The sequence below is a fragment of the Nycticebus coucang genome, chromosome 6, assembly GCF_027406575.1.
Source record: "Nycticebus coucang isolate mNycCou1 chromosome 6, mNycCou1.pri, whole genome shotgun sequence".
Taxonomy (NCBI): domain Eukaryota; kingdom Metazoa; phylum Chordata; class Mammalia; order Primates; family Lorisidae; genus Nycticebus; species Nycticebus coucang.
Genome location: NC_069785.1, coordinates 42,855,408 through 42,876,725, shown reverse-complemented (window position 1 = coordinate 42,876,725; position 21,318 = coordinate 42,855,408). Strand labels below are relative to the sequence as shown.

The following is a 21,318-nucleotide window of genomic DNA, read 5'->3' as shown; positions in this document are numbered from 1 at the left end:
CAGGATGAAGGGCTGTAAGCCCCATCCTCCCCGGAGTCAGAGAAGATTGGGGGTGAGGGTGGGGGACAAGGAAGTGAGCAGACTCCGGAAAGATGAAGATCATCCTGTCTCATCTTCAGGTAAAGGACCACGTACCAAGGTGTAAAGGCATGTGGGGTCCTAGCAATGTCCCGCAGCACCCTGGCTCTGCCTGGAGATCACACACACCGCTCAGCGCAGCATCAACAAAGCTATTAACTCCAGAGCTACCCCTGCAGTGCAGACAGTTTAATGTCCCCCTCCCCCCTTGCCCTGGTCACCATTGCCCACTGTCCTCCATTAGGCCCTCGGCCCCAGGGCACCCCTCACACAGGATCCCCAGACTGCACAAGAGCACACCCACCATTAGCACCACCTTTCCAGAACAATGCTCAGGACTTGAGGGCTGCCTTTTTTTCTTCTGGGACACCTAGGGGCAGACAGAAGAAAAGGCTTTCTCTGAGGAAGGAGAGCTAGAGGTATAGAGATCAAAGAGTGAAAAGAAGGAAGAGTCTTCTCACTCTAGAACTCTAGAAGTGAACAAGATGTGTATGGGGAGTGACAAGTACAAAACAGCTGCTAGATGCAGGAGCATGGTGCTGGGGTCAGATTTCTGACTTCTCCGGGCTAAGGCCCTCTACTGGGAGGCAGGCAGATGGCCTAGTGTAACAGCAGCTCTAAGGCAGGTCGGATGACCAGCACAAACTGACAGAGTACACTCCTACCTGACACCTCACAGACAACAGCTCTAATTCTACTCCCTCCATGTGGTCACAGTCCAGCAATCACAAGAGAAATGAGCACAGACTAGGGAATGGCTTTTCCAAGAGGAGTCAGGTAGCTGCTCCCATTCCATCAGTGACATCTTCCTACAGCCAACTGAGATGCTCCTCCTCGTAGCGTTGGGGGTCAATGAAGGGCCGATCAATAGAGCGGATCATCAGCTCCCCACAGTACACACACTCAGCGGCCACCAGTTCATCAAGGTCAGCTTTGAGCTGTTCCCGGCTGGGCCCCCCAGTGGCAGCCCCACCATCAGCCTCCTTGGCCCGGGCAGAGCCCTTGGCTGGGAGTTGGGCAGCCCCCAGCTTTCGCTGCAGCTCCTCCAGCCGGGCCTGCTTGTAGGCAGGCAGGCCCGGCCACACAGCCTGCAGCAGACAGTCAGCGTGGAACATGTGGCCACAGAGGAAGAGGTAAAAAGGGCGATTGAGCAGGGGGAAGTCGCAGGTGGCGCATTTGTCCTGGGGCTCCACAGTGCCATAGCGACCCCTCAGCTCCTGTAGATCTCGTCGGATGCGCTGGGCGCTGGCTGTGGCCTCTTCCATCTCCCGCTGCAGCTCCTGGATGTGGTGGTTGTAGGCCTTAAGCGAGCTGCAGATGGCCTCCTTGAAGTGGTCGATGGTTACAAAATCAGGAAAAAAGGGCAGCACATCCTCAATCTTGAGCAGGGGGCAGCTGGCCAGGCAAGCCATGGCTGTCTGCACATCTTCCTCCTCCTGCACCACATGCCGTGCAATCTTTAGCCACAGCTTCTTGCGCAGTTCCTCATCCTCCTCAGGCAGGTCTGCACATTGCTTGGCCAAATCCACGTCTACCTGTGGGGAAAGCGAGGTATTAGGGTTAAGCTCCTCCTCACCCACAACAGAAGCTATGGGAACAGACAGATGCCAGAGAAATGCCCCAAGGCAAGTTGCCCAGCATTCGTGGAAGCAGGAGGGCCAGTAATGGGCCTGTCCCTGTCACAGCTATATAAAAGCTACTTATAGTAGCAGGGCTCCAAAGTTAAAAACCACTTGGGGAACATATTCGAAATATAGATTTTTGAGCTCCATCCTCAGACATTCTGGTTCAGTGAGACCTGTACTTAGGTCTAGGAATTTGCATGTCACCTAGCCTTTCCGTGCTCCATAAGGCAGGTAACAATTCATGATTTGAGAAAAATAACTTATAACTTAGCATCTTCCCTTTTGCAATCAGCCTTCCCCTTGCGCTAACATGTATGATCTGAGTGATTTTCATATATAGTCCTTTATTTAAGCCTAGGAGGTAAAAGTACTATAAATTAACCTCCATTGTGTGGCTGAATAATCTGAGGCAGAGAGGTTCAGAAACTAGCCCAAGGTTACCTAGCTTAGTAAGCGGCAAAGCCAAAATCCAGACTCTGACTTCAGAGTCCATGCTCTTAACCTTTCTACTATAGCACCTCTCTGCAAGACAAGCCAGGATCCTCTTGCCACAACCCCCCACCCCCAAGTCTTTTGGCATCTAAAGCGACTACTTTCCAGGTCCCTCTCCTAGCTGGGATCAAGACTTGCCAGCTTACCTGTAGGGCCAGGTCCACAGCCTCCTCATACAGCTCCAGGACCTTGTAGACATGGACACAAGCACGATGGCGGCCATGCTCAGCACAGAGCCGCAGCGCATACTTGAGGTCATAATGCACCCGGTGTGGGCTGGCCCCAGCCTGCTCAAGGTAGGCCAGCAGTGAGGTTGGCTGGCCACGGGCATACAGAGACAGTAGGTAGTTGTGAATGGCCTGCTCTGTCTCCCCGAGCACGTTCACACAGAACTCCATGTAGCGGATAGCCTGGCTCACCTGCTGGGCCTCACCACCCTGGCTATAGTTCACCAGGGCAGGGATGAGCTGCCGGGCATCCAGCCGGCTGCCCATCTCAATCCAGGCATCTACCAGCTGGCGGGGGATGTGACGGATGAGGATAGGTGAGAACTTATAGAAGAGCTGGGGGTCACGGTGGCGGGCAAGCACAACCAGGGCCTCTTCGTAGGCCTCGTGTTGGCAGTGGTATGCCACCACACGCTCGTAGTCCTGCATGATCACTGCAAAGTACACCATGTGCTCAGTGTCCCCATGACTGGCAAGCAGTTCATGGATAGAGGCCCGGCTGGCAAAGAGCCACTCCTTGTGGCGGGGGCTGCTCAGGAAGTCACGAAAGCGTTCCCGTGTTTCCCGATAGAGGGTCAAGGCCTCTGGGTCACCCTGCAGAGCCCCGAGCCTGCTCAGGTAGAGCTCTGTCAACCAGGTGGTCAGCAGTGTGGCCTGGGTACGCTCAGCTGGCTTCAAACCAGCCAGTTTTCGCTGTAGAAACTCAGCCAGAGCCTCCTCCTGTCGAGCCTCCAAGAATTTGAGGGCAATCTCCTCAAAGTAGCTCTGGGTCAGGGCGTAGCAGCGGGCACTCTCCAAGTAGCGACGCTGGCGAAAACAGAAATCAGCCTCCCGAGCCAGGACTGTGTCCAGGCAATCAGGACGCTCTCGACAGTACTCTTTGGCCAGATCAAAGCGGTTCATGTCCAGGTAGGTACGCCAGACATCCCGGGACTCCCGCTGCACGTGGTAGCGAAAGACAGCCCGCTCGGTGTAGGCCCACAGCTGGCCTGTGGAGGTGTCCTTCACCATGTGCTTCAGGGGCCCAAACTTCTCCAGGAAGTGATCCCGCAGCACCACCTGCCCGGTCAGTGTGCACACTGCCTCCACTCGGTCTGCCAGCAGCAGCAGGAAGTGGAACTGGGTCAAAACGATGGCTAGGGGTGGGCTGGCCCCAGGACCTACCCCCTCTGGGTACTCCCAGACTCGTTCCTCGCTGAGCAGGGAGTCAGGACGCCCACAGTCCAATGCACCATACAACACGCCATCCCCCATCATCCAGGCAAAGGCCCGGGGCGCAGAGCGCAGCTTAGGGGTGTAGAAGGCCAACTCGCTGTAGCCTAGGTTGCTGGGAAATTCACGGAATGGGGGCGGGTGGTCTGTGTAGGCTGCAAAAAGCCCTGAGAAGCCCTGGGCCTCAGGCCCCTCTGCAGCCCGACCTATGAACTGGAAGAGGCGCTGTCGAGTGGTGGCTATAACAAAGCCACGCCCATCAGGGCCGCGCTCGGCCTCCAGTGAGCACACAGGTGCTGGACCCACTTCTTCATTTAGCACATACAGTGGGCGGAAGTAGAGATCTGGGGCAGGGCCAAAAAGCCCACCCTCGCTGGCTGAGAGCTCTGCTTCGAAGATCTGGCCTTGGGCAGTCCCAACCAGAATGGGGCCTGTGCTGCTCTCAGTGCCCAGTGCCTTGTTCCAACCTACACTCTCCACTAGCTGCCCCTTCCAGCGTGCTAGTGGACGTACCTTCTGTCCATTTCGGTTCACATAGAGGACCTCGGTGCTGCTCAGAGCAATCAGCAGGTGAGAGCCTAGAGTGGGGAGAGCATGGCACTCTAGTGGACCCTGCCATTTCCATCTGCAGCCTCCTCCCCTCCCCAACAACTCTCAGACCCGGCCCACCCAGGCAGTGACATACCCATGGACCCCCCCTCAGATCTCCACCATCACTTACCAGTATGGTCCAGGAACATCTTGTGAACCTTGGCATCATCCTTGCGCCCCAGCTCCACATGGTTGGGTTCATTTGCCTTCCCCAAGTCAATGCTGTGAGGATAAGAGTCAGTATCACTCTAGAGATGGGAAGATGCTTTTTCGGATCATAGACCTCTTTAATAATCTAATGAAAGCCACAGCCTTTATTCCCTGAAATCTATACAAATACATAAAAATTATGAATATAATCCTAAGGGAACCCTGAAACACATACAGGGTTCTACTTAAGAACCCTCAGCTTTGAGAACCCCCCCCACCTCATTTTGAGAAGTCACTAAGGAGAAGTTTTTGTCTTCTGCTCAAAAGATCTCCAGTGCATCTGGGAAGATAAGCAGGGCTCTCCCAGATTGCTGGAGTAAGAAGAGAAGAACAAAGAACAGCTAATGGTTACTGAGCACTTCTTTTTTTTTTTTTGAGACAGAGCCTCAAGCTGTTGCCTTGGGTACAGTGCAGTGGCATCACAGCTCACAGCAACCTCCAACTCCTGGGCTCAAGCGATTCTTTTGCCTCTGCCTCCCAAGAAGCTGGGACTACAGGTGCCCGCCTCAACACCCAGCTATTTTTTGGTTGCAACCGTCATTGTTGTTTGGCGGGACTGGTCTGGATTCAAACCTACCAGCTCAGATGTATGTGGCTGGTGCCTTAGCTGCTTGAGCCACAGGCGCCAAGCCTACTGAGCACTTCTTATTTTATTTATTTATTTGCGACAGAGTCTCACTTTGTCGCCCTAGGTAGAGTGCCATGGCATCATAGCTCATAGCAACCTCAAACTCTTGGGCTCAAGCGATTCTCTTGTCTCAGCCTCACAAGTAGCTGGAATTATAGGCACCCACCACAATACCCACCTAGTTTTTCTATTTTTAGTAGAGACAGGGTCTTGCCCTTACTCAGACTGGTCTTGAATTCCTGAGCTCAGGCTATCCACCAGATTACAAGTGTGAGCCATCTCACCTGCCCACTGAGTACATTTTAAATACCAAGCACTGGGCGGCACCTCTGGCTCTGTAGATAGGGTGCCGGCCCCATATACCAAGCGTGGCGGGTTCAAACCTGGCCCTGGCCAAACTGCAACAAAAAATAGCCAGGCATTGTGGTGGGCACCTGTAGTCCCAGCTACTTGGGAGGCTGAGGCAAGAGAATCGCCTAAGCCTAGGAGTTGGAGGTTGCTGTGAGCTGTGTGATGCCACGGCACTCTACCAAGGGCAATTAAGTAAGACTCTGTCTCTACAAAAAAAAAAAAACCATACAGCTAAATCTGTATATAAATACCAAGCACCATGCCAAGAGCTTAATGGATCTAATATTATCTCAACTAATCTTCACAACAACCTTGAGGAGTACTCCTGTTTATATTTTTCTTATTAAATTTTTCCAAATTATATGCTTATTATAACTTAAGAATCAATGCAAAGGGGCGGCGCCTGTGGCTCAAGGAGTAGGGCGCCAGTCCCATATGCCGGAGGTGGTGGGTTCAAACCCAGCCCTGGCCAAAAATCACAAAAAAAAAAAAAGAATCAATGAAAAGACATATAAAGAACAAGTTAATGATTTTCTTCTCAAACCCGTCAATCCCAACTGAGAAAATAAATGTTAACATCCCTTTTCATGCTCGTAACATAAATGCTTTTGTTCCTGTTATTACAAAAATGCCTTCATATTATAAACATGTGCATGTGCCTTAATTTGTAACTTGCTTTTCTCAATAGTTCTTTGAACATTCCACTAGTCAACAGATAGTTCTCTTTTTTTTTTTTTTACAGTTTTTGGCCAGGGCTGGTTTTGAACCCGCCACCTCTGGTATATGGGGCGGGCGCCCTACTCCTTTGAGCCACAGGTGCCACCCAGTTCTCTTTTTTTTTTTTTTTGAGACAGAGTCTTACTTTGTTACCCTCGGTAGAGTGCTGTGGTATCATAGCTCACACCAACCTCCAACTGTTGGACTCAAGCAATTCTCTTGCCTCAGCCTCCCAAGTAGCTGGGTCTATAGGTGCCCGCCACAAGGCCTTGCTATTTTTAGAGATGAGGTCTTCCTCTGGCTCAGGCTGGTCTTGAACCTGTGAGCTCAGGTCATCCACATGCCTCAGCCTCCCAGCTCACTTTTTTTCTTTTTTAAGACAGAATCTTCCTCTGTCACCCTGGGTAGAAAGTAGTAGCATCATTAGAGTTCTCTGCAACCTTAAACTCCAAGGCTCAAATGATCCTCCTGCCTCAACCTCCTAAGTAGCTGGGGCTATGGGCATAAACTATGACATCCACTTGTTTTTCTATTTTCTGTAGAGATGGGGTCTTGCTTTTGCTCAGACTGGTCTTGAACTCTTGAGTTCAAGGGATCCTTCCACCTGGCCTCCCAGAGTGCTAGGATTATAGGCATGAGCCAATTGTACCTGGCCTAATTTTTCTATATTTAGTAAAGAGAAGGTCTTGCTCTTGCTCAGGCTGGTCTCAAACTCCTGAGCTCAAAGGATCCTTCCACCCCAGCCTCCCAGAATGCTAGGATTACAGGTGTGAGCCACCATGCCCAACCAATACTGTTTTAATAACTAAATAACCCATTTTATGACTAAACCTTAATTCTTATTTTTTTTTTGCCAGGGCTGGGTTTGAACCCACCACCTCCGGCAAACCTACCCCTTTGGGCCACAGGCGCCACCCATAAACCTTAATTCAATATCTGTCTGTTTATATATCTGTGAACTTCTCTTTCTACAGTATATATTCCCCAAAGTGGGATTACTGGATCAAAGTTATAGACATCTTAAATTTTTTTTTTTTTTGGCCGGGGCTGGGTTTGAACCCTCCAACTCCGGCATATGGGGCCGGCACCATACTCCTTTGAGCCACAGGCGCCACTCAGACATCTTAAATTTTTATAGACGTTGGCAGATTACTGATGGTGGCAATTTACTCTCACCAGCAATGAATGACAGTCCATTTCCCTACATCTTCACCAGCATTGTTTATTACTGCCTTCATTTTGCCAATCTAAAGGGTTAAAAAAAAATTGTATTTTACTGTGATTTTTTTTTTTTCCTAGAGACAGAGTCGCACTTTATCGCCCTCAGTAGAGTGCTATGGCGTCACCGCTCACAGCAACCTCTAGCTCTTGGGCTTAAACAATTCTCTTGCCTCAGCCTCCTGAGGTAGCTGGGACTACAGGCGCCCACCACAACGCCCGGTTATTTTTTGTTGCAGTTTGGCTGGGGCTGGGTTTGAACCCACCACTCTCAGTATATGGGGCAGGCCTCCTACTCACTGAGCTACAGGTGCCCACCTTTACTGTTATTTTAATTTGTATTTCCCTTCCTAGAGGTTCAAAATACTTTCATGTTTACTGCAAATTTTAAGTTCTTATTCTGTGAATTGCTTGTTTATATTTTTTTGTCCTCCCTTTTCTACTGAATCATTTTTTTTTTTAAATCGAGGCAGTCTTACTTTGTTGTCCTCTGTGGAGTGCTGTGGCATCATAGCAACCTCAAACTCTTGGGCTTTAGTGATTTTCTTGCCTCAGCCTTCCTAGTAGCTGGGACTACAGGCGCCCGCCATGCATCATCTTTTTCTTACTAGTTTGTAAGGACTTTTTCAGGAACAAGGATGTAAATCCTCAGTCATATGTGAAACAAACATTATTTCCCACTATCTTTGTGTTGACCTAATGTATAGTAAGTTTTTGTTTTGTCATACAGCAATTATTATATAGTCAAATATACATATCTTTTTCTTTCCTCTTTTTAGAGATGTCTCGTTATGTTGCCCAAGCTGGTGTGTAGTGACTATTCACAGGTGCAAGCATAGTGGACTACACCCTCAAACTCCTAACCTCAAGCCCAGCTTAGCGAGTAACTGGAACTACAGGCATGCTCTACTGCACCTGGCTTAAATAGATATCTTTTTCCTTATGGTTTCTAGATATTCTAACTTGAATAAGAAGGTCTCCTTTTAGCCCAAGAACACAGAAGTTTATTATGTGCTTTATTAAAGCATATTAAATTTATTAATATGCTCATTGTTTATTTTTCATATTTAAATAACTGTTCCATCTAGAATCATCTTTGTGAGACACAGGTCTAGCTCTGTTTTAGTCCTGATGGTTAATCCAGACAGATAAACAATTTTGCGGGCGGCGCCTGTGGCTCAGTTGGTAAGGCGCCAGCCCCATATACCTAGAGTGGCGGGTTCGAACCTGGCCCTGGCCAAAATGCAACCAAAAAAAAAAATAGCCGGGTGTTGTGGCAGGCGCCTGTAGTCCCAGCTGCTCAGGAGGCTGAGGCAAGAGAATTGCTTAAGCCTAGGAGTTGGAGGTTGCTGTGAGCTGTGTGATGCCACGGCACTCTACCAAGGGCCATAAAGTGAGACTCTGTCTCTACAAAAAAAAAAAAAAAAAAAAAGAGAACCACTATGGGCGGCACCTGTGGCTCAAGGAGTAGGGCGCCGGTCCCATATGCCGGAGGTGGTGGGTTCAAACCCACCCCCGGCCAAAAACCACAAAAAAAAAAAAAAAACAATTTTGCTAGGCGGCGCCCGTGGCTCAGTGAGTAGGGTGCTGGCCCCATATACCAAGGGTGGTGGGTTTGAACCTGGCCCCAACCAAACTGCAATAAAATTAGCTGGGCATTGTGGCGGGTGCCTATAGTCCCAGCTACTCATGAGGCTAAGCAAGAGAATCACCTAAGCCTAGGAGTTGGAGGTTGCTGTGAGCTGTGACAACACAGCACTCTACCGAGGGCAACACTCTGTCACAAAAAAAAAAAATTTTTTTGCTGACATCTTTGTCATACATTATTTCCATTTATAGTGGATATGTTTCAGGACTGTAGACATTTCCAATAAAATATGTGACTAACCGGTGGGCTGTACTACCTTTAACGGATGAAGGAACATGTTTAAAGAGATTAGGTGACTTGGTCAAGATTCCATAGCTGGTAAGTGCTACAGCTGGGATCTGAATCCAGGTCTATCTGATTTTTTTTTTTTTTTTTTTGTAGAGACAGAGTCTCACTTTTACCGCCTTCGGTAGAGTGCCATGATGTCACAGGACTCACAGCAACCTCTAGCTCTTAGGCTTCTGTGATTCTCCTGCTTCAGCCTCCTGAGCAGGTGGGACTACAGGCACCAGCCACAACGCCTGGCTATTTTTTGGTTGCAGTTCAGCCAGGGCTGGGTTTGAACCCACCATTCTCGGTATATGGGGCCGGCGCCCTACTCACTGAGCCACAGGTGCCACCCTGATTTTTTTTTTTTTTTTAAGACAGAGTCTCACTCAGTCTCCCTGGAATTTTGAGTGCCATGACATCATAGCTCACAGCAACCTCAAACTCTTGGGCTCAAGTGATTCTCTTGCCTCAGCCTCCTGAGTAGCTGGTACTATAGGCACCTGCCACGGGGGTCTCACTCTGGCTCAGGCTGGTCTGGAACTCCTGAGCTCAAGCAATCCACCCTCCTCAGCCTCCCAGAGTGCTGGGATTACAGGTGTGAGCCACCCAAGCCCAGCCCATCTGATTTTTAACTACTTCACTAGATTGGTTCTCTTTGGGAAGAAACAGGATATTTCCTGAAAATTCCAAATCTACTGCTTCACTTGCCCAGAATGGAAGAACGGTCCCAGTCAGTTAACAGTCCCCAATATTCCCTACTCTTAAACATTTTCAGCCCTTGATTACCGGAGCAGTGTGTCCTTGCCCAGGCTCATGCACAGCTGATTGCTGGAGACAACAAGACTGGTGATCCTCTCTGAAGGAGTGAAGTCAATGCGCTGCTTGGTGAAGATGGGTACCTCTTTCTCCAGCTGGGCATTCACATACCCTATGGGTGAAGAGGAAAGCTAAGATTAGGTATGGATTAGAGGGCAAAGACAAGAAGCAGCCAAAACCGAAAACAAACAACAAAAAGCCTGTGTTCCTCACCACTCTCCAACATATTCCTACTTTCAAGACTCTGATTAACAAATGCTGGTAACCTGTACCATAGAGGTCTTAAGTTCTTTCCACACTTGTAACAGCAATGGGGGACTCCCTGAAGCTGTTATAGCATGAAGTACTTGCTCCTAGTGGTAATGGGACACAATGGAGGTGCGTCGTGCTGGGTGGTTTGGGCATTCTCCCTTATCAGTCTTTGGCCTAGCAATCCCAGCTCAACTGAAATAGTCTAGCTCCATTCTTTCCCCTCCTCCCTGTCCATGCCCTAATGAGACTCAGTATCTAGAAGGATGAGGGAAAGGGACCCCTGGGCAATGTACCAGTCAGTTGTGTTAACAAACTGCAGCTACTTTCTCTTTAGTCTTTACCCTCATTTGATTGCTCCAAACATCCCAGCACTCTGCCAACTCTGTACTACTTTCTACAGAAAGTTCCCCCAAACTCCAAGCTGCACCTAGCTCCAGCCAAGACTGTTCAGTGACAAAATTCCCTCTAGGATCCTCCCTCCTTCCTCAAAACATTCCCCTTTTAGCAGTTTTTTTGGCCATTCTCTCCTTCCCACCTCCAGAAGGGGCCTGGTGGGGAAAGCACAGAATCAGGCACTAGGAGCCTAGGGCCTAGTCTCAGTTCTCCTAACAGCCCAACCGCGGCCCTGTAAGCAAGCACTTCCCTGTCTGGGTCCCAGTTCCCTCTCAGAAGGATCCTAGTGGTAGGGCCTTTATCACCTAGCTGCTCCTGTTGCTCTTCCAAACTTCGACGATCCAATAGCTGGGAGCCAAGAGGGCCTGAGGAAAATCTGGGGCCTAGTCCGTAATGCACGAGCCGCCCTCCCAGCTTCTCCGCCGTAGGTGCTAGAAGAGCCCTAAGGGACAGCAGCACCTTCCTCTTCCTTACCCGAGTGGGGAATGCCCACGCTCGGGCATCCAGGCTGCAAGACAGCTGAACGAGACAGCGAGTCTTCGTATTCATCCAGAATGGACGCCATGATGCCCGGCCTCTGGGCCCTCCGTCGGGGGCCCGGAGATCACAACAGGGCTGCCCCTGGGGATCCTCGTCTCCCCAGATTGGAAGCTGTGACTCCTTGGCCTCTGACAGATCCTGGGAACCTGCTGCCGCTGCTCCTTCTTTAGAATCCTGAGGATCTTCTTGCTTTCGCCTTATAGTGCGAGAAGATCGAGCGCAGCTTTGCACCCTACTCCTGCCCCCAAAAGATCACAAGCCCCCTTCGGCCAGTCCCAGGTGACCCTAACCTCGCCCCAGCGGCTCAGCTGACTCCCGCCCCGTGACGCGCGCCAATAACGTAACTTCCGGGCTCTGAGAGCCCACGGCAGCCGTCGCAGGACCCTGCGGAGATGCCACCGCGAGGCGCAGCAAGGGCTGCGGGGCGGGGAGGGCTCAGCCGCGGGCGGAGCCCTTAGACCCCGCCTCCAAGCTGGCGCCGTGCTGTAGGCGGGCCCCTTCCCCAAGCGCTTTTGCGCTCCGCCCATGCGCGTTGCTGCGCTACCGCGCTCCTGCTGTAGGAGGCGATCCCAGCCCTTTCAGCCCCAGCTCTTCGGCCCAGGCTTCCCTCCAGCAGGTGGTCTGCACAGCCTCCCTGAACAGCTCACGCAATTCTCTAAACATTGCCGGAGAACCCCCGTTCCTTGATCTAATCGCAGTCTCGGTTCCACCTTCACAAGGCACGGGAGTCCTAGCCTCCCTTCTCCCGTCCCTGGCGCCCATGTGCCCTGACACACACACCGCCCCCACCCCCCCGGGTCTCCTCGGTGAAGGGGGAGGGAGTGGGGGCTGCCAGGGAAGACATGAGTGCCAGGAAGTTTTCATTCGCTTACTTAACACAATGGTATTGGTATTGAGCACTTACTCTGTGCTAGGCCTTGGACTGGGTGCTGGGGTCATGGAGATGAGTAAGGCACCTTCCCTGCCCCAGAGAAGGTCATAAGCCAACAGGGATTACGGACTAGTAAATAGATTATTAATATTAGAAAAGCGTTTGATAGATTTATTCATGATGTCACTCGTTCTACACATGAACTTCCACTCTGTGCCAAAAACTGTTCCAGGCTCTGGAAACATGGCAGAATACAAAACGGAAAAAAGTCTCTGCTCTTAAGGGGCATATCTAATGACAAGGCCACAGCTCTATGGGAGCGTGGGCGTGTCGGGAACAAATACCTGCAAAGCCTAAGGCACAAGGTGAAGGTGGGAGCCGCCCACAGCCTAAAACAGAGAGGGATGTCCCAATCCTCAACTGCGGTAGTGCTTGGGTTTCCTTCTCCCACCTGCCCACGAGACCTGAGACAGAGTCTGTTGTTCCTTCTGGGGCACCTGGACTCTACTTCGCTAAAGCAGAAGTCTCTCAGGGTCAGCGCTATCTGGTGTTTGCGGGTACACGTAGCCTAACAACTTAGAGCGCCCCTTTAGTCTCACAAGCGTCCAAGTTTGCACTGTACTTTACACGGCCACACTTGCAGAATTTCCCTGCCGGGAGCTGAAAACTGTGACCCTCACCTGCCCTCACTGAGAGATCTCTAGGCCTAGAGGGGATCGAAATCAGAGGTGGTGACAAGTTACTCTGTCCAGGGTCACTTTCTGCCGCAGGAAGTGGAGTCTCATTTCTCCTGACCAAGCGTGCAGCCCTCAAGCTGCTTTCCCACCGCCAGGGAGCTAAGAGGTAGGAAAGTTAGTTTTGGCGCTGGGAAAAGTCATCCCACGAAGGGAACTTCTTCGCTCCAGGCATAAGGCTTCCACCCCAGATCAGTTGCCATCTGCCCTCAGGTCTGGACTGTGCAGAGAGGTATTTCCCCCTGCATGGAACTCACCAGCAGCTGGAGATCAACATAGGAAGGTTTCCTCAAGGACACAGAGTACTTCCAGCCACTGCATCACTGTCCTCAGTTGCCCCTCTGTTGAGCTCCACTGCTCTTGGAATGTATGGGGTGGGGCTTAAGTGGACTCTGCTCGCTACAGACTCAGTACCTTCTCCCTGATGTCATCAATAGCAGTATATCTCTATATATTCATTCTTCAATCTTTTTTTTTTTTTTTTTTTTGTAGAGACAGAGTCTCACTGTACCGCCCTCGCGTAGAGTGCCGTGGCGTCACACGGCTCACAGCAACCTCTAACTCTTGGGCTTACGAGATTCTCTTGCCTCAGCCTCCTGAGCAGCTGGGACCACAGGTGCTCGCCACAACGCCTGGCTATTTTTCATTCTTCAATCTTTAGGCTGGACTTAGGAGTAGAAGCCAGAGATCAGTCTTCCTGTCCCTGCCCAACCACTCACTAGCCGTGACACTGCACAGCTGATGCTCTTAGCCTCAGTTTCTTTATCTATAGAAAGAGATATTTTAACTACCTAGTAGGTCTGTGTTGAGGAGTAAATGAGGTGATCTAGGTGAAAGCTCATTGCTATAGCATAATATTCAACACAGAGCATGTGCTCAATAATGTGGCTTTAATCTGACAGTTCCTCTCAAGTCTCCCTCTTCCATGAAGCCCCCAGTCAGACCCCTCAGAACTGCTATAGCTTTTATTCTCCTGGTCACTTATGGGCACCTAATTATGAAGTGCAGACATTTTGTTTTGATATAACAGAATCTGGATGTAGGAAATAGCCTTGGCATTTCTGAGCAAGGGGACATAGAGGTACCTTAAGGAACTTACCCTTGGAGATACCAGTTCACCAGCCTCTGGAATCAGCGTGGCAGTTGCTAAGAGACACGTGAGGGCTAGGGCTGACTGTTGGCCAGCAAAAGAGAAGATTCACATGTGAAAGCAGTTGAATTTGACATAAGTCAAAGTGCATACTTGAAGTGCATGTGTGATCTCCAAGGGCAGAAAAGGGAAGGCAAAAGGCAGTCCTTGGAAAAACCAAGAACACTTAGCTGGCAGGGGAGCTATCATGGGTGGTTTACCTAGGGCTAGATTTATTTATTGCACTCTGGCTGTGCTGACCCCCACAATTTCCCCAAATGTGGGAAACTCAACTGTGTAATTTGTGCTAATTTTCATACTCTTCCTTGGTTAAAAAAAAAGAAAAGAATATGAAAGAAAGAGAAAAAGAAAAGAAAACCAAGAGCAAAAGCCTGCAACACTGCGATGTTTGGGGGCAAACACTAGAGCATTTGGGAGTAGCAGAGTGGGGGGAATGGGCGGGCTGTGGAGAGGTCGTGAAGTATTCAATGGGTCCTCAGAAGGTTTTGGTTATGAGATCATCTGATGAGGGTTCTAGAAAGATAGGTGGTGGTTTGGGTGGAGTTTACCTCAGAGAGGATGAGGCCCGAGGCAGAGGAGAAGCAGGGAAGGACACAACTGGGAGCAAGAGAACAGGCTGGGAAGGCATTTCCCAGGGAAGGTCTCTGGACTTCGTGTCAATTAGGTGTGAGGGGTGAAGAGGACAAGTCTTGGGGAAAGGCCTGGCCAATGGTGGCTGTGACACTATTCAAGTAAGAGGAGGACAGGTGGAGTGGGATGGAGGTCACTTGATTGAGCTTAGCTTGGACACCTGCAGGGCACTTACCAGACAAGCTCAGCACATGTATTTATGATCTATGTACAAAAGACGTAATAAAAAAAAATTATTATGGGGGCGGCGCCTGTGGCTCAGTCGGTAAGGCGCCGGCCCCATATACCGAGGGTGGCGGGTTCAAACCCGGCCCCGGCCAAACTGCAACCAAAAAATAGCCGGGCGTTGTGGCGGGCGCCTGTAATCCCAGCTACTCGGGAGGCTGAGGCAAGAGAATCGCTTGAGCCCAGGAGTTGGAGGTTGCTGTGAGCCGTGTGAGGCCACGGCACTCTACCGAGGGCCATAAAGTGAGACTCTGTCTCTACAAAAAAAAAAATTATTATTAAAAAAATTTAAAAAAAAAAGCTCAGCACAATGGGTAAACTCTGCAAAAAAAACTGTCAGGGCAGTTACTAACTCACCAATAATTTTTTTTTTTTTTTTTTTGCCGTTTTTGGCCAGGGCTGGGTTTGAACCCACCACCTCTGGCATATGGGGCCAGTGCCCTACTCCGTTGAGCCACAGGCACAGCCCAATAATTTTTTTTTTTTTTGCAGTTTCAGCTGGGTTTGAACCTGCCACCTCCAGCATATGGGCCCTACTCCTTTGAGTCACAGTTTTTTTTTGAGACAGAGTCTCACTATGTCACCCTTGGTAGAGTGCTCTGGTGTCACAGCTCACAGCAACCTTAAACTCTTGGGCTTAAGCGATTCTCTTGCCTCAGCCTCCCGAGTAGCTGGGATTACAGGCGTCTCCCACAATGCCCGGCTATTTTTGTTGTTGTTGTTGCAGTTGTCTTTTTTTTGTTTTTTTTTTGTTGTTTTTTTTTTTGTAGAGACAGAGTCTCACTTTATGGCCTTCGGTAGAGTGCCATGGCCTCACACAGCTCACAGCAACCTCCAGCTCCTGGGCTTAAGCGATTCTCTTGCCTCAGCCTCCCGAGTAGCTGGGACTACAGGCGCCCGCCACAACGCCCGGCTAATTTTTGGTTGCAGTTCAGCCGGGGCCGGGTTTGAACCCGCCACCCTCGGTATATGGGGCCGGGGCCTTACCGACTGAGCCACAGGCGCCGCCCTGTTGCAGTTGTCATTGTTGTTTAGCTGGCCCAGGCCAGGTTCCAACCCGCCAGCCTCGGTGTATGTGGCCGGCGCCCTACCCACTGAGCTATGGGCGCCGTCTCACCAATAAATATTTATTAACAACGGCATGGATGAGCTCTCCTGTATCTCAATTTCTACACTTGTCAAATAAGGAACTCCATCTTACAGCACTGGGAGAATAACAGGATATAAGGCAAATCAGCGGTGGTGCCTATACCTAGAACATGCTCAATACAAGTTAACTATTAGTAGTAATTGTTGATGGTATTATGACCCAGACCAAAAGGAATGATTTAATTGACTTAGTTAAAAATAGATATTCCTTCCCTCCCTCCCTCCCTCCCTCCCTCCCTCCCTCCCTCCCTTCCTTCCTTCCTTCCTTCCTTCCTTCCTTCCTTCCTTCCTTCCTTTCCATCATAGCTCACTGCAGGCTCACACTCTTGGACTCAAACCTCAGCCTCAAAAGTAGCTGAGGCTGGGTGGCGCCTGTGGCTCAAGGAGTAGGGCGCCGGTCCTATATGCTGGAGGTGGTGGGTTCAAACCCAGCCCCGGCCAAAAAAAAAAAAGTAGCTGAGGCTACAGGTGCGTGCCAGTTTGCCCATCTGGAAAAAAATTGATATTTATTTATTTATTTTTTGACTCAGATGCTCACTTTGTCACCCTGGGTAGACTGCCATGCTGTTACAGCTCATAACAACTTCAAACTCCCAGGCTCAAGTGATCCTTCTGCCTCAGCCTCCCCAGTAGCTGGGACTATCGGCACCTGCTACAACACCTGGATTTATTTATTTATTTAGTTAGTTAGTTAGTTTGAGACAGAGTCTCACTATGTCACCCTGGGTAGAGTGCTATGACATCACAGCTCACAGAAACCTCAAACTCCTGGGCTTAGGCGATTCTCTTGCCTCAGCCTCCCAAGAATCTGGGACTACAGGCACCCGCCACAACACCCTGCTATTTTTTTTGTTGTTGTTGTTGTAGAGACAGAGTCTCACTTTATGGCCCTCAGTAGAGTGCCGTGGCCTCACACAGCAACCTCCAACTCCTGGGCTTAAGCGATTCTCTTTCCTCAGCCTCCCAAGTAGCTGGGACTACAGGCGCCTGCCACAATGCCCGGCTATTTTTTTTTTTGGTTGCAGTTTGGCCGGGGCCAGGTTTGAACCCACCACCCTCGGTATATGGGGCCGGCGCCTTACCGACTGAGCCACAGAAACCGCCCTACCCTGCTATTTTTTGGTTGTAGTTGTCATTGTTGTTTAGCAGACCCAAGCAGGGCTCAAACCTGCCAGCTAAGATGTATGTGGCTGGCGCCCTACTCACTGAACTATGGGCCCTGAGCCATGTTTTGTTTTGTTTTTTTTTTTGCAGTTTTTTGCCAGGGCTGGACCTGAACTCCTCACCTCTGGCTTATGGGGCCGGCGCACTACTCCTTTGAGCCACAGGTGCTGCCCCTGAGCCATGGCTATTTTTAGAGACAGGGTCCCCCTCTTGTTTACGCTGGTTTCGAACTCCTGAGCTCAGGCAATCCACCGGCCTCGGCCTCCCAGAGTGCTAGGATTACAGACATGAGCCACCACACCCGGCCTTGATATTCTTTTTAAAAAGAATTTTAGATTATAGGCCAGAGGAGGTGGCTCACCCCTGTAATCATAGAACTTTGCGTGCCTACATGGGCGGTTTGCCTAAGCTCATGAGTTCCAGACCAGCCTGAGCCAGAGCTAGACCCTGTCTCTAAAAATAGCTGGCATTGGGGCAGCGCCTGTGGCTCAGTGAGTCCAGTGCTGGCCCTATATACCAAGGGTGGCAGGTTGGGTTCAAACCCGGCCCTGGCCAAAATGCAACAAAAAAAATTAGCCGGGCATTGTAGCAGGCACCTGTAGTCCCAGCTACTTGAGAGGCTGAGACAAGAAAATCGTTTGAGCCCAAGAGTTTGAGGATATTGTGAGCTATGATGCCATGGCACTTTACCAAGGGTGACTAAGTGAGACCCTGTCTCATAAATAAATAAATAGATAAATGAAAAACAATTTTTTTGCAGTTTTTTTTTTTTTTGCCGGGGCTGGGCTCGAACCCACCACCTCCAGCATATGGGGCCAGCACCCTACTCCTTTGAGCCACAGGTGCTGCCCATGAAAAACAATTTATTTTATTTTTTTGAGACAGAATCTCAAGCTGTCACCCTGGATAGAGTGCTGTGGCGTTATAGCTCACAGAAACCTCCAGCTCTTGGATTCAAGTGATCTTCTTGCCTCAGTTTTTTCTATTTTTAATAGAGGCAGGATCTCGCTTTTGCTCAGGCTGGTCTTCAACTGCTGAGTTCAAGCAATCCACCCACCTTGGCCAGAGTGCTGGGATTATAGGCATGAACCCCTGCAGCCAGCCAACAAAAACAATTTTAGATTTATGGAAAAGATAGTTCAGAAAGTTTCCATAGGGCGGCGCCTGTGGCTCAGTGAGCAGGGCGCCGGCCCCATATGCCGAGGGTGGAGGGTTCAAACCCAGCCCCAGCCAAACTGCAATAAGAGAATAGCCGGGCGTTGTGGCAGGCGCCTGTAGTCCCAGCTACTTGGGAGGCTGAGGCAGGAGAATCGCCTAAGCCCAAGAGTTGGAGGTTGCTGTGAGCTGTGTGATGCCACGGCACTCTACCGAGGGCAATAAAGTGAAACTCTGTCTCTACCAAAAAAAAAAAAAAAGAAAGAAAGTTTCCATATACTTCATATATGGTTTCACTTATGAACATCTTACATTAGCATAATACCTGTGTTAAAATTAATAAACCAGGTCAGGCACAGTGGTTTATGCCTATAATCCTAGGGGAAACTGAGGCAGATGGATAGCTTGAGCTCACAAGTTCAAGACCAGCCTGAGCAAAAGCGAGACCCTGTCTATACTAAAAATAGGAAAACTGAGTCAAGAGGATTGCTTGAGCCCAAGAGTTGGAGGTTGCTGTGAGCTACAATGCCACAGCACTCTACCCAGGGCGACAGACAGGTTCAGACTTTCCCCATTTTTTTTTTTTTTTTTTTGGTAGAGACAGAGTCTCTCCCTTTATTGCCCTCGGTAGAGTGCCGGGGCATCACACAGCTCACAGCAACCTCCGACTCCTGGGCTTAAGCGATTCTCTTGCCTCAGCCTACCGAGTAGCTGGGACTACAGGCACTCGCCACAACACCCGGCTATTTTTTTGTTGCAGTTCGGCTGAGGCCAGGTTTGAACCCACCGCCCTTGGTACATGGGGCTGGCGCCCTACCAACTGAGCCACAGGCGCCTCCCCGACAGCTTGAGACTTTGTCTGAAAAAAAAAAAGTAATAATGAGGCTTGGCACATGTGGCCCAAGTGGGTAAGGTGCCAGCCATATACACCTAAGCTGGCAGGTTCAAATCCAGCCCGGGCCTGCCAAACAACAATGACGGCTGCAACCAAAAAATAGCCAGGCACTGTGGCAGGTGCCTGTAGTCCTAGCTACTTGGAAGGCTGAGGCAGAAGAATCACTTGAGCCCAGGAGTTGGAGGTTGCTGTGAGCTGTGTTGCCATAGCACTCTACCCAGGGTGAAAGCTTGAGGCTCTGTCTCAAAAAAAAAAAAAAAATTAATGAACCAGTACCAATGCATTATTTTTAACTAAAGTTCATACAGTGTATACAGCTTCTCTTAGTTTTTATCTAATGCCCTTTCTGGTGCAGGATGCCATCCAGCATACCTCATTACATCCTCATCACATGATAGGAAGGGTGCATAATATCAACCTAATTTATCACAGGTAATCTTGACCAACTTGCTGAAGAAGTGTTTGCCAGGATTATCTACTATAAAGTTACCTTAAAAAAAAAAAAACAAAAGCAAAAAACCTCGGGTGGTGCCTGTGGCTCAGTGAGTAGGGCGCCGGCCCCATATACCGAGGGTTCAAACCCAGCACAGGCCCAACTGCAACAAAAAAATAGCCGGGGAGCTGGGCGTTGTGGCGGGCGCCTGTAGTCCCAGCTGCTCGGGAGGCTGAGGCAAGAGAATCACATAAGCCCAAGAGCTGGAGGTTGCTGTGAGCTGTGTGACGCCACGGCACTCTACCGAGGGCAGTAAAGTGAGACTCTGTTTCTACAAAAAAAAAAATAGCCGGGCGTTGTGGCAGGCGCCTGTGGTCCCAGCTGCTGGGGAGGCTGAGGCAGGAGAATCGCGGAAGCCCAAGAGCTGGAGGTTGCTGTGAGCTGTGTGAGGCCACGGCACTCTACCGAGGGCGGTAAAGTGAGACTCTGTCTCTACAAAATAAAAAAAAAAAAAAAAAAAAAAACAGGGCGGCGCCTGTGGCTCAGTCGGTAAGGCGCCGGCCCCATATACCGTGGGTGGCGGGTTCAAACCCGGCCCCGACCAAACTGCAACCAAAAAATAGCCGGGCGTTGTGGCGGGCGCCTATAGTCCCAGCTACTCGGGAGGCTGAGGCAAGAGAATCACTTAATTAAGCCCAGGAGTTGGAGGTTGCTGTGAGCTGTGTGAGGCCACGGCACTCTACCAAGGGCCATAAAGTGAGACTCTGTCTCTACAAAAAAAAAAAAAAAAAAAAAAAAAAACTCTTCTCATACTGTAGTCTTTGGAAGAAAGTTACTATGGGAAGCTCACACTTAAGGTGTGAGAGGTATGTCTCCTTGAGGGCAGAGTACACATATGTTATTTGCAATTATTTCATATGGGAGATTTGTCTGTTATCCCTATTTATTTATATATTAGATTATTTATATAGTATCTGTATAGACACATGGAAATTTATACTTTGTGCTCTAATCCAATACCACTTTATTTTACTTTATTTTATGTTTTTATTTTTTATTTTTTTGTAGAGACAGAGTCTCACTTTACTGCCCTCGGTAGAGTGCCGTGACGTCACAGGACTCACAGCAACCTCCAGCTCTTGGGCTTATGTGATTCTCCTGCCTCAGCCTCCTGAGCAGCTGGGACTACAGGCGCCCGCCACAACACCTGGCTATTTTTTTTTTTTGTGGTTTTTGGCCGGGGCTGGGTTTGAACCAGCCACCCTCGGCATATGGGGCCGGCGCCCTACTCGCTGAGCCACAGGCGCCGCCCACTACTTTATTTTATTGCTGTAATTGTTGCAGTTTTGGCTTTTGGAAGCTCAGTTGGCTCCTGTGTACATTTGAAGTACAGTGGTTCCTCCTCCCCCTCTTATCTACAGTTTCTCTTTCCTTGGTTTCAGGTACTTGTGGTCAGCTGAGGCCTGCAATTAGACAAGTGTAGTACAATAAAATCTTTTGTAAGCAAGACCATGTTAACACAACTTCTATTAATAGTACATTATTATAATTGTATAATATTATTAATGATTGTTCTTAATCTCTTCCTGTACCTAATTTATAAATTAAACTTTATCACAGGTGTGTATGTATGGGGACAAAACA

At 49.6% G+C, this 21,318-nt stretch overlaps 1 protein-coding gene across 1 annotated transcript; it reads right to left on the bottom strand.

Annotated features, from left to right (window-relative positions):
* Nucleotides 1–252: 252 nt before the first annotated feature.
* VPS18 (VPS18 core subunit of CORVET and HOPS complexes) lies at nucleotides 253–11,680 on the bottom strand. Its single transcript, XM_053595859.1, has 5 exons — nucleotides 11,203–11,680; nucleotides 10,054–10,195; nucleotides 4,356–4,447; nucleotides 2,342–4,212; nucleotides 253–1,613 (listed from the first exon to the last, which is right to left on the bottom strand). The coding sequence occupies exons 1-5, from the start codon at nucleotides 11,291–11,293 to the stop codon at nucleotides 888–890; spliced, it is 2,922 nt and encodes a 973-aa protein (XP_053451834.1). The 5' UTR covers nucleotides 11,294–11,680; the 3' UTR covers nucleotides 253–887.
* Between the last annotated feature and the right edge of the window lie 9,638 nt (nucleotides 11,681–21,318).